The sequence below is a fragment of the Saccoglossus kowalevskii genome, chromosome 6, assembly GCF_978046115.1.
Source record: "Saccoglossus kowalevskii chromosome 6, keSacKowa6.1, whole genome shotgun sequence".
In the NCBI taxonomy this organism is placed as follows: domain Eukaryota; kingdom Metazoa; phylum Hemichordata; class Enteropneusta; family Harrimaniidae; genus Saccoglossus; species Saccoglossus kowalevskii.
Window position 1 is genome coordinate 31,130,208 of NC_140646.1, and position 13,072 is coordinate 31,143,279.

General features: G+C 34.6%; 1 protein-coding gene across 2 annotated transcripts in view; it reads right to left on the reverse strand.

Moving 5' to 3' along the window:
- LOC100371145 (phosphorylase b kinase regulatory subunit beta-like) overlaps window positions 1-13,072 on the reverse strand; it is a 41,791-nt gene that overhangs the window by 16,317 nt on the left and 12,402 nt on the right. The window contains exons 9-19 of one of the 2 annotated variants that reach the window (XM_078007274.2): window positions 12,399-12,554; window positions 11,592-11,689; window positions 10,650-10,796; window positions 10,343-10,531; window positions 9,453-9,535; window positions 8,921-9,076; window positions 8,667-8,799; window positions 5,608-5,649; window positions 3,698-3,824; window positions 1,810-1,958; window positions 1,330-1,532 (exon numbers count right to left, since the gene is read on the reverse strand). In XM_078007274.2, coding sequence (XP_077863400.1) covers window positions 1,330-1,532; window positions 1,810-1,958; window positions 3,698-3,824; window positions 5,608-5,649; window positions 8,667-8,799; window positions 8,921-9,076; window positions 9,453-9,535; window positions 10,343-10,531; window positions 10,650-10,796; window positions 11,592-11,689; window positions 12,399-12,554 — 1,483 coding nt within the window. The remainder of the gene's footprint in view (window positions 1-1,329; window positions 1,533-1,809; window positions 1,959-3,697; window positions 3,825-5,607; window positions 5,650-8,666; window positions 8,800-8,920; window positions 9,077-9,452; window positions 9,536-10,342; window positions 10,532-10,649; window positions 10,797-11,591; window positions 11,690-12,398; window positions 12,555-13,072) is intronic. The other variant, XM_085500368.1, reaches the window with a different exon arrangement.

The following is a 13,072-nucleotide window of genomic DNA, read 5'->3' on the forward strand; positions in this document are numbered from 1 at the left end:
TCAAACAAATCAGGATTATAATTTCACTTACCTGACTCTAATCTTAAGCATACCATCAAACAAATCAAGATTATAATTTCACTTACCTTAAGCATATCATCAAACAAATCAGAATTATAATTTCACTTACCTTAAGCATATCATCAAACAAATCAGGATTATAATTTCACTTACCTGACTCTAATCTTAAGCATACCATCAAACAAATCAGGATTATAATTTCACTTACCTGACTCTAATCTTAAGCATACCATCAAACAAATCAAGATTATAATTTCACTTACCTTAAGCATATCATCAAACAAATCAGAATTATAATTTCACTTACCTTAAGCATATCATCAAACAAATCAGGATTATAATTTCACTTACCTGACTCTAATCTTAAGCATACCATCAAACAAATCAGGATTATAATTTCACTTACCTGACTCTAATCTTAAGCATACCATCAAACAAATCAGGATTATAATTTCACTTACCTGACTCTAATCTTAAGCATACCATCAAACAAATCAAGATTATAATTTCACTTACCTTAAGCATATCATCAAACAAATCAGAATTATAATTTCACTTACCTTAAGCATATCATCAAACAAATCAGGATTATAATTTCACTTACCTGACTCTAATCTTAAGCATACCATCAAACAAATCAGGATTATAATTTCACTTACCCGACTCTAATCTTAAGCATACCATCAAACAAATCAGGATTATAATTTCACTTACCCGACTCTAATCTTAAGCATACCATCAAACAAATCAGAATTATAATTTCACTTACCTGACTCTAATCTTATGCATACCATCAAACAAATCAGGATTATAATTTCACTTACCTGACTCTAATCTTAAGCATACCATCAAACAAATCAAGATTATAATTTCACTTACCTTAAGCATATCATCAAACAAATCAGGATTATAATTTCACTTACCTGACTCTAATCTTAAGCATACCATCAAACAAATCAGGATTATAATTTCACTTACCTGACTCTAATCTTAAGCATACCATCAAACAAATCAGGATTATAATTTCACTTACCCAACTCTAATCTTAAGCATATCATCAAACAAATCAGGATTATAATTTCACTTACCTGACTCTAATCGTGAGCATACCATCAAACAAATCAGGATTATAATTTCACTCACCCAACTCTAATCTTAAGCATATCATCAAACAAATCTGGATTATAATTTCACTTACCCAACTCTAATTTTAAGCATATCATCAAACCAATCGGGATTATAATTTCACTTACCCGAGTCTAATCTTAAGCATATCATCAAACAAATCGGGATTATAATTTCACTTACCCAACTCTAATCTTAAGCATACCATCAAACAAATCAGGATTACTCTGCATCAGCTTAGCCAGGTCAATGATCAACTCTTGTTGAAGAACACACTCTCTAAGATCATAAGGACTGCACCTCGAATAAATCATTTGTGCAATTTCTTTAGGAGTTAGGGGTGTTGATATAACTTGTTCTTCATGTCCAAATGTGCCAACAGTTACCTGCAGTGCAAATAAGTATGTATAGTCAAAAACTTGTAGCATAAAAAACACACTGAGAGCCATAGTTATATTTTGATCATACCCATACTTTGGTCTTTATCACAGGAGGAAGTGATCATCTCCCATTATATCATTCAGCCTTTAAGTAACCGGTCAGACTGAATACACAGACTTTTGGATGTATCTTTTGGCCAGTTTCCAGTGTGGGAATATATTTTAAAGGTCAATAATATTTCAATTTTATTTTTTTTTGTGACTGCTGTGTTGATTTACTCACCAGTTTTCCTCTGACAAGCATGGTTGTAATACCCGGAGCCAGACTGTCTACTACTTTATTTAACAGACTGGCACAATATCGCACTATAGCCCACTGTTTTATGACACCAGCTTGACGGTACAATTTCTCTAGCCTGCTACCAACAGTACCTATAAAGTATGGAAATACAAATGACTGTATTGACATCTAGAGTAAGATAAGCCTACATGGCTATACTATACCTCCATTAGTAAGGTGTGTACTGTCAGTGTGAACGTGGCTATACTATATCCCCATCAGTAAGGTGTGTACTGTCAGTGTGAATGTGGCTATACTATACCTCCATCAGTAAGGTGTGTACGGTCAGTGTGAACGTGGCTATACTATACCTCCATCAGTAAGGTGTGTACTGTCAGTGTGAACATGGCTATACTATACCTCCATCAGTGAGGTGTGTACTGTCAGTGTGAACATGGCTAATACTAAACCTCCATCAGTAAGGTGTGTACTGTCAGTGTGAACATGGCTATACTATATCCCCATCAGTAAGGTGTGTACTGTCAGTGTGAATGTGGCTATACTATACCTCCATCAGTAAGGTGTGTACTGTCAGTGTGAACGTGGCTATACTATACCTCTATGAGTAAGGTGTGTACTGTCAGTGTGAACATGGCTATACTATACCTCCATCAGTAAGGTGTGTACTGTCAGTGTGAACATGGCTATACTATACCTCCATCAGTAAGGTGTGTACTGTCAGTGTGAACATGGCTATACTATACTTCCATCAGTAAGGTGTGCACGATCAGTGTGAACATGGCTATACAATACCTCCATCAGTAAGGTGTGTACTGTCAGTGTGAACATGGCTATACCGGTACTATACCTCCATCAGCAAGGTGTGTACTGTCAGTGTGAACATGGCTATACTATACCTCCATCAGTGAGGTGTGTACTGTCAGTGTGAACATGGCTATACTATACTTCCATCAGTAAGGTGTGCACGATCAGTGTGAACATGGCTATACTATACCTCCATCAGTAAGGTGTGTGCGGTCAGTGTGAACATGGCTATACCGGTACTATACCTCCATCAGCAAGGTGTGTACTGTCAGTGTGAACATGGCTATACTATACCTCCATCAGTGAGGTGTGTACTGTCAGTGTGAACATGGCTATACTATACCTCCATCAGTGAGGTGTGTACTGTCAGTGTGAATGTGGCTATACTATACCTCCATCAGTAAGGTGTGTACGGTCAGTGTAAACATGGCTATACTATACCTCCATCAGTAAGGTGTGCACGATCAGTGTGAACATGGCTATACTATACCTCCATCAGTAAGGTGTGTACTGTCAGTGTGAACATGGCTATACTATACCTCCATCAGTAAGGTGTGCACGATCAGTGTGAACATGGCTATACTACACCTCTATCAGTAAGGTGTGTACTGTCAGTGTGAACATGGCTATACTATACCTCTATCAGTAAGGTGTGTACGGTCAGTGTGAACATGGCTATACTATACCTCCATCAGTAAGGTGTGTGCGGTCAGTGTGAACATGGCTATACTATACCTCCATCAGTAAGGTGTGTACTGTCAGTGTGAACATGGCTATACTATACCTCCATCAGTAAGGTGTGTACTGTCAGTGTGAATATGGCTATACTATACCTCCATCAGTGTGAACATGGCTATACTATACTTCCATCAGTAAGGTGTGCACGATCAGTGTGAACATGGCTATAATACACCTCTATCAGTAAGGTGTGTGCGGTCAGTGTGAACATGGCTATACCGGTACTATACCTCCATCAGCAAGGTGTGTACTGTCAGTGTGAACATGGCTATACTATACCTCTATCAGTAAGGTGTGTACTGTCAGTGTGAACATGGCTATATTATACCTCCATCAGTAAGGTAATGTGCACCTTCCTTCATCAGCACCAAGCCAAGAAGCATACTTTGCCATACCATACTCTCGTGCATGTTTAATTTCTGAAGAATTTCATATGCAGATTTGTTTTCAAATTCCTGAAAAAAAATAGATTGAATAACGGAAATGTTGTGGCAGTACTAGACGTCAATGACATATTTTTACCCAATTCACCTGGTATAATCTTGCTTATATGAACATGAACTTTTATACAAACATGACATTTTTATCTCTAACCAGTTGATTACAAATAACATGCCACTAATTTTAATATGTTAACTGTTAAACTTGTATTGTAGTGGTCATCATGTCGCGCCCTGTTCGATATGGCTCCAATGCAACACACACACACACACACACAGCATGTGTAAAATACATTGTTTCAAACCTGCGCAACATGACGACCACTGCTCTGTTAATGTCCATGCTTCAGATTTTACTGAACCTAACTGTAATCACATACAACACACGCACACCATGATGGATGTAATAACCGAACCATGATTGCCTGCCTATGCAGCATGTCTATGCATTCAAGGAATTCAGTTCACTAAACAAAGTCACATTTTCAGACATTTTGTGTCATGATATGAACAACTATGTCTAGACATGTAAAGAGTGAAATGAATTACACCTTCAGTGGTGATATGGAATATACTGGAACTGACAAGAACAAGTGTTTTTAAATGTCTTCCATGAAAGAGGAAAACTTGTAAAGCTAGTCGAATTAATTATACAAAATTACTAATATAAGAGTTTTGGGTATTCTAGTTGCTAGGCTACCATGCATATCTTAGCATATCTTGTAAGAAAACAGGGTTGCTACACTTTTTCATAAATAATAATTATTCCACAAGCTTCAATTGTGTTCCAAACATATTTTTACATTGCAGTTACTATGCCTGTTGTGATCATCATCATAATCATCGTCATTGTTGTCTTTGTTTATTCACACATACTGATGATGAAGTTATAATGAATAACTGTTAAAAATTACATTTTTTTCCTATCAAGGAATCAATGTTGGTGTGCACTCAGTATTGTAGCAACCAGATAACACAAAACCCCACATGTATATTCATTAAAAGGAAATACTTCCTTTTGTAGACCCCATCCCTAACCCTAATGTGTCAGCACTGCCAATATAATTGTATAAGCCCTCTTTAGGAAACCTATATCTAAAGGGGTATATAAAATTGAATTGGAGGGTGGCTGCTGGAGGGATTTAGGGATAGGGATACAAAAAGTAGTTGTTTCTACCAAAATAATTGTAACTGATAAAAAATAAAATCTTCTAGATATTGACAACAAACACTTGTTCATGTCGCATGCAGGATATCATTCCCACAGACCTGCACCTCAAATGCATCATGGAAGTTACAAAAGAGTGCAGATCTATGGTAAGAGATGCCAAACAACATACATCATGCTAAGCTATACCACCAAACACAAAGAGCATGGCACCAAGCACTTCCTGCAACGTTTATTACATCTACGATGCCAGTGAATATTTTAGTAATAGTAATATTTCATAAACTGAAATGGAAGCTGCATACATTGTAGTTGATGTCCTATCTGATTTTAACCAGCTGTGTAGATCGTATTATATTTTTAGTGGAATAAGACATCAACAAAAATGTGACAGAATGTTGTTTGTGTAATAGTGAGCGCATTATAGCTTTAATGCAGCACATGTTCCAAGGAATTGATTGCAATCAATTCAGCAAGATCACACGCAGGATTCATAATTAATTTTAGCCAGAGCGTAGCGTTTTTTTTTGACGATATTTATTAGTTCATTTTGCGCACATGATAATTTAGCCATTGAGCAAGTGATGAAAAAAAAAAAAAAACTAGTACCACTTTTTCCCCATGTGTTACCTTTCTGATTAACATCTCGCTCTTGATTGTTCCTTTGCGTTGCTATGGAAAAGGTATTCAATTTGAGTTATTAGACAATACCCATAATCCTGTGCGATTACATCCTGTACAAATTTCATCAATGCGCAATGTGTTTTATAATTTTTTTTTCATGATATGCAAAATCCGAAAGGTTTAGTACCTTTTGTTATTTAGATGACAGTTATGTGAAAAAGTTTATAAAGTTAAAAAAAAAAAGTTACATATACGATTTCAATGAAGAGCATGATTTGAAATTCATCATGCTTTAAACAATACAGCGGACTACAGCTATTGAGAATTTGAAAAGCTTGAAATCTAGAACCTGTGAAGACTGTAAAAATCTTTAGGTTTAAGATAGATTTAACTGGTGAATAAATAAACTAGCACTCAGCATGGTATTGTAAATGTTAGATCAGATAGTGCCATGCTTTACTGCACACTTCCATACCCGGCTGAGTGATGGTTTAGTGCTACTCAATACCAGACTTACATTTGTGGGAAAAAATGGAAACACAAGAAGTAGATTTGAATCAATTATGGAAATTGATTCTCAGGTAGAAACTGAACAATGTCGCACATCGCACAAGACAGAGAATTTGTTGGTGGCCGTGATGTTCACCCAATCAGAATCAGAATTTAAACTGCAGCAGACTTCAAGTCAATTATGGGGGAGTGATCAATGTAAATTTATTTATGAAACTGAAATTTAAATTGATGAACTCAGAAACCTGCATAATTATTCAAGCTCATTTTCAGTCAGTCACTCAACAATGTAACTATAGCTACGATTATCTGAAGGGTTTGATGAAAGAGGAAACACTGAGTCATGTTTGTTTACAGGGTGGTGATCATTTCGTCACATTGTACACATTGAAATACATTATTTGTTTACATGAAATTCAAACATGCGCTGCTCAACAACAATGTGAAACAAACATGGCTATGTGCACTACCCCATGACGTGTTACCGACTAGATCACCAACATTTTTACCGTTCTTTCACAAGACAATGAATGTAAAAAGTAAGAAAGTAAAAATACAGTGACAATTATTCAATTCTAATAGCAAGGGTAAGGCTTCAGTAGTTTCACTGTTTAATAATGAACAATGCTTTAACATGATGTTGAAAGGTTGTTGTTGAATACCGTACCAAATAACAGTTCCCATTCTAAATATAAAATGAACCAAGAACAATAGTTTTACCAGTTACCTCAGAAAAAAGATCCAAAAAAACAAGAACACTACTACATGTATGAATATCCTACAGGATTGTATGCCAAATTATGTGTCAAGTTACTTGAAAACCTAGTCAAAGTGGAGAGCGAGTGAAAACTGAAAATTGACTCAAATTTTGTCTGTTACATGTACCCCCAAAATTAGGGTTCATTTCCAGAAATAGTGCAGAATAATTAATTCAGGCGAGAAAGTCTGGTGTTGACAAAGGTTAAGAAAAAAAAAATCATTGTAACAAAGCAAAAATGTCTGCACTAGTCCTGCATCTAGGCTTTCAGATGATGACATTGTTATATGCTGAGCAACTGACTGAAAATGACATATAATGTAGATTTCTTCGTTCATCGCCTTAGAATTATAGCTCTGGAAAATCGCACATGGCTCTCCAGGTTAGTGTACAAATACAGGACGGCACATTTTAGTCAAGTATTTCAAACAAGACACGACTCACCAACTGGAAGTTAAGATTGCAGTCAGCCGTTCAATAAGAATGAAAGAAAATTAAATGAAAGCAAATAGTAAGTAATTTAAATGATGTCACCAGCAATTGACCTATGAACTGATGATGTCATATCAGTTTATACAGATGTGAAATAAAACTCTATCCTTCCATATCTCAGTATTGGAATAATTAATTTCTGGACATGCCTAAACCAGTATCATTTCACTTTTTCCCATGGTAGAACAAATAGCGGGATAAGTTCACAATTTTGTAGAAAAAATGAGTTTGTTTTCACAAAGTAGTGGTTTTAACAGTTATACTAAAGTGTACACGTTGAGAGCTTAAGTTGTTGGAGGGCGCCCTCAACATGAAAGTTGATGGAAACTTTTGTTCAGCCAGAGTTCAGTCCTAGTCTGTGATACACATGTACACAAATTGACACCTCAGGCTACAGTTCTAGAGAGAAGATAGGGTTATTTAGTTTGTTTAAACTATGTTATGAGTGAATTGATTTGGACAGAGTCAGACACCAATACATTTGAATAGGATACAACATCATAGGATGAAAGAAATCATACATGTATTAGTATTGTTTGAATGTAAAAATGATATTTATGGATAAAACTTGTCTGCATCACGTAACACAATTTACCAGTTATCTGTTGTTTACTCAATTACATTTGTTTAAAATTTGATAATCTGTAATTTTAGAATTACTGTTTTCACAGTTTTGGTTGTTCTCTTTTCATCAGAAGAGACTGTCTGAAACACACAAATTTGGAAAAATTTAGTTTACTTTAGTTAGAGTCATTCGAAATATGTTTGACAGCTTTATATACAGCTGCACCAGTATTGTAAACTCATCAATGACAGCAAAATAGGTTTAGGATTTAGGAGCTTGAAATATTACTATTTTTTTTTTTTTTGTATTGAAAATATATTTTTCAAGGTTACGTAAGTATGAATTACATTATTACCTGGAATACATCAATCAATATACAATATCAGGGAAGACCATTTTTTGTAATGATTCACTTCTTTATTGTTTTGTATAGCAATGAAACTTTCAATGGGGTATATTCTTTTCAGAAGTTGATTAAACTGTATAAAGTTTGGCAATTTGTTTGACATTTTAGCATAGTAAATATGTTTTCTTACCAGAAGGCAGATAAAATTGATTTGCCAACTGAATTCAGGATCTCCGAGGATCATACAAAGTTTACTCGGTGGTGCTTTCAATTTCAATGGTCTTCCCAGAGTAAAAAGTAAATCTCTCCAGAGAGCTACGACAAAATTACAGTCACTAAACAGATGTGCATAATCTTCAATACTTGTACAGTTGGGAGTAGGAAATTTGTATTACCTGAATGCTGTAGTCCTGATCTTCAGGGAGATAGCTGGGTACAATGCTTGTTATACTTCTAACTGGCTTTAATGGTGAATGACCAACTTTTACTTCTTCAAGACGTTGAAATAAGGGCTGTTGTAAATTCAACCTATGAGACAAGAGTCAAATGAGTTTTCAGAATCAAAATGTATTCCGGGTGGCTGTTTTGGGACAGCTAAACAATGCAAGAATAAAATAAAGTGAACATAAAATGCAAGAAACTCATCTACCTTGTTCTCTCTTGCTCCAGGTTTATAAACTCCAATGGTTCAATTATGGACGTATCTATCATGGTTTGTAAGCGACCAATCTTTACTTTAATTCCATTACATTCACCTCTCTTGAACGATGCAAGTAAATCCAACATTTCATATGGACTGCTTCCACTGATAAATAGATGATAAATGTATTATTACTGTCGTATAATAGAAACAGGTGGCTATGGCCTAAAAAAACATACTATTAGTTTGTCATTTCAAATTGTTACATAGACTCACCATTCCCCTCACAGATTCATTTGCTGCACAGAATCACATACAACATTATTTTCTTATCCTCATATTTCAGAATGTAGATGCACATTTCGGAGCTACGTTACTGAATAATAAATTTTTTTGTTGATAATCAAATTTGTTTTAATCAACAGGCAAACATGCACAGACCAGAACGTAGCATGGCATGGCTACCATCTATATCTCATTGACATTTTTTAACATTTTAGTTGTCTAGACCAAATGATTCACCTATCAAATGTTGAATTACCTGATGTGGTCTTCTCTTATGATAACACAGAATGTGGGTCTAGCATGCATCGTCCAGGCATCCCGGATGAATGCAAGATGAGACTGAAATGTAACAATATTTAAGGAAATGTGTAATTCTTATGCATGATTCAGTGAGTGCACGATTTCAGAAAGACTGATTTAGCAGGCAGGCAAGCTATGTATGAATAACTTTTATAAACTTTTAAATGTCAGGTGGACTTTTTTCCAAAAAAAAATAAAACAATAAAACGCATATAATATTTCCGTATTTTTTATTCAAAAAAAGATGATCTATAAGAAGTGAGAAAATTTGCCTATTTGGTCTAAAATTTACCATATTAAACATCATAGAAAAGTATCCAAAATATTGTGTAGAAAATTTACATTTATGTATAAACAAGAAATTGCAGTTTAGTACATGTCTGGAAAATATACAAATCATACTAACTTCTAAATATCATATCATACAGAGTTGATTGACTCTGATATGTAATCAGTTTGTGGTGGTACAAACTGGTGGCCATATTGTTTCCAGTCAGTTCCTGGCACATTCTTTTTGTGCACATAACTGCTACATTGTGTTTGTCAGCTCCAAGTTCTATGGTGACAAGTCATTAACCCTCTGAACACCAGTCAACACAAAATAGTTCCATTTATAGTCTGCTTTCTACATGAAATGTTGCGAAATATTTGAGGTTTTTGATGTCACATTTTGTCTGTTCGGTCCAAAATTAAGATAGAATTCGGTGAAAATTAAAGAAAATGTAAAAAATTTAAGCAGGAAACAAATTCAGCATCCAAGGAGTTAAATTACCGAGGACTTTTTGTGTGTGAATAACATCAAATATGGCATAATGGCAAATTCATGCATTAAACTTTTCATTTTACCTTAATATCGTCAATTAAAAGAGACATGTCCTGTGCCATGTAGAAATCTGTCAAATCAAACACAATGGGATAACATACAACAGTCCTTCCCAATATTCGGTATAATTTACTCGTACCCAGACTTCCGATTGGTCTCGGGGGTCGGCCAGATAAACCTAGCTTCGTATTAACACCAAGGTTTTCGAAAGCCTGCACGAAAAAGATTTGAATTATATGATTAACGTTTCCAAATCGTACTTGTTTACTTTTTTTTTACAATTCACTGTCACAATTTTTCACTATTACGGTAGATTATTTACATACTCACTCGTACTAATTCGTTGGGTGGCCATATCTCATAGGGTTCACATTGTACAGGCGTCTGTGATAGTATACCATATGTCGCTAGCATAGACTGTAATCGAGAAGACTCTGCGATCAAAGCTACTTGAATACATAAATCTTTTGGAGGTTTCTGCAATAGGAATCATCAAAATCAATATCATGTATAAACACATGTTTGTACAGCCATTATTAATGAAAAAGTACATGGAGCTAAGACATATTCGAAAAAATTAGCAATCATGAGTAACAATACATTGAACAATAATTTTTCATTTCTTGCAAGTTTTGGGTTTTATACAAAGTAGAAAATTCATATAAAGTCAGTGATGACGACCTTGTCCCCTCCTCCTTGTATCTGTCTGAAACCCTGCACATGTTAATTATGCATTAAGTTAATGAACTACAAGTGAAGGAAAGTGATTCTATTTGGTCCCTAATCATAGGCAAAAAAAATATTTCTTTTAGCCTTTTTACCACCAGGCTTTCTCGCCCCTAATGTTTTTTTCACTTTTTTCTTATATTCTTCAATATTTCTGGAAATGAACCCTAATTTTTTAACTGACAAAATTTGAGTCAATCTTCAGTTTTTACTCAAAAAAAAAATTGGCTATTTTGTCCCAATCTTCTGAAGTGCCGACAATAGGAACTAGTGTTGAAAAGGTTAAAGATGAGCTTGTAATAGTAAGAGCAAATACAATACTGTTTACATAATATATATATATATATATATATATATATATTGGTTGTACATAAGGGTGTATGTATATCAGTTGGTTGTGATGAAAATTTTAAAATGGTTCCCTCTGTAATTATTTTGGAAATTTAAAGGTAAACAAACAAGTTAAGAGTCCCTGTTGTTCAATAGAAAACAGAACGGCCATTTTGAATCAGCACTTTAAAAACTGCTTCAGTATTCAATACTAACCTTGAACATGGCATATCGTCCTGCCTGCTTCTTTTTCATACCAGTTCCTTTGAACCGCCCAAGAGGATCAAGTTCTTGAAAGTTCAAGAGGTTTTCAACTACAAAAAAAATAAAGCACCAATACAACAATATCAAACAATCAATGATTTGATCCTAATATGCCAACATTTTTTCAATATACTATATTTGCTTTAATTGGCAGAGGCTGGTTAAAATTTGTCATATTTTTAATGATCAATTGGAGATGTTCTTCTACATTTTTTGTTATTAATTCAAGCACAACAGTTAATTCAAATTTTGTTCAAACAAGTCATTGTCAATGACCAGTCCCTGTCCAGTTTTTAGTGTCAAATAATTATTTACACTCATCGTGACAGACATGATACAAAGTCACGCCAGTTTTTTTTGAGTTATTCCTTCTTTTATTCTGCCCATGACATTCATAATGTATTTATAGCACGAAAATGACGATCGGCCATCTTAAATTAGTGAATCAGATTCTGAAACAAATGCATGTGCAAATGTGTTAGAAGATATACGTGTGTACAGTTTGAACATCAGTCCAGCTATGTTATCAATATGGTTCCAAAAACAGCATTTATTAAAAAGAAAATGGCCATCAGTCAGCCATTTTGAACACATGGAAGTGAAATTACAAGTCTCCATCTGAACGGGAACTAAACAATGGGACCAAAATGAAATACAACACAGCATGACACTATAAGTTATGGGGCTATGTCTTATTGATGAGCTACATAAAAAATTGGCTGATTTACACATCAAGTTCAAATGTAGTTTTCAACTAACCTAATAGTCGAGATATAAAGTAGATGGCTTGTCCCCAGAGAAATATTTTATTAAAATATATTTCTTCACTAGGGTCTTTCTCTTGACTTCCGGGATTCTTCTTTTCAGCTTCAACATGGTTCTTTGGAACATAGTAGTATTTTGGTAGTAATGGTCCTAAATTCAAAATATAAGAGAGAGAACATATCTACACTGTCCAAAGCTGAAAATCTGATAATTCTTAGAACATGTGAAAAAAAAGACAACTGTACACATCACCAAAACAGGATTATCCATTCACATCAAACAACAAGCAGCCTATCGGCTGAGATAGCTCCACTGTTAGCAATGCACATTTCAATTAAAGAACAGAAGATATCATTAGAAAATGAACAATATGTATAGTATCAAAGCAATGGGACTTGCTGTTTTCAACAAGAATTCAAAAAAATCATTTTTCACCATAAATGATTGTAATGTGGTTTTTAACAAGAAGTTGAAAATATCACTTTTTACCAAAAATGACAAAAATATTCACCAAAATTAGAGAATTGAAGATATCATTACAAAATGAACAAATCTGAGAGAGGTCTACCCAAGATACATATACACCAAATATCAAAACATTCAGGCTTGTAGTTTTCAAGAAGAAGTCGAAAAAGTAAAACATTGACACGGACGACGAACAATCACTC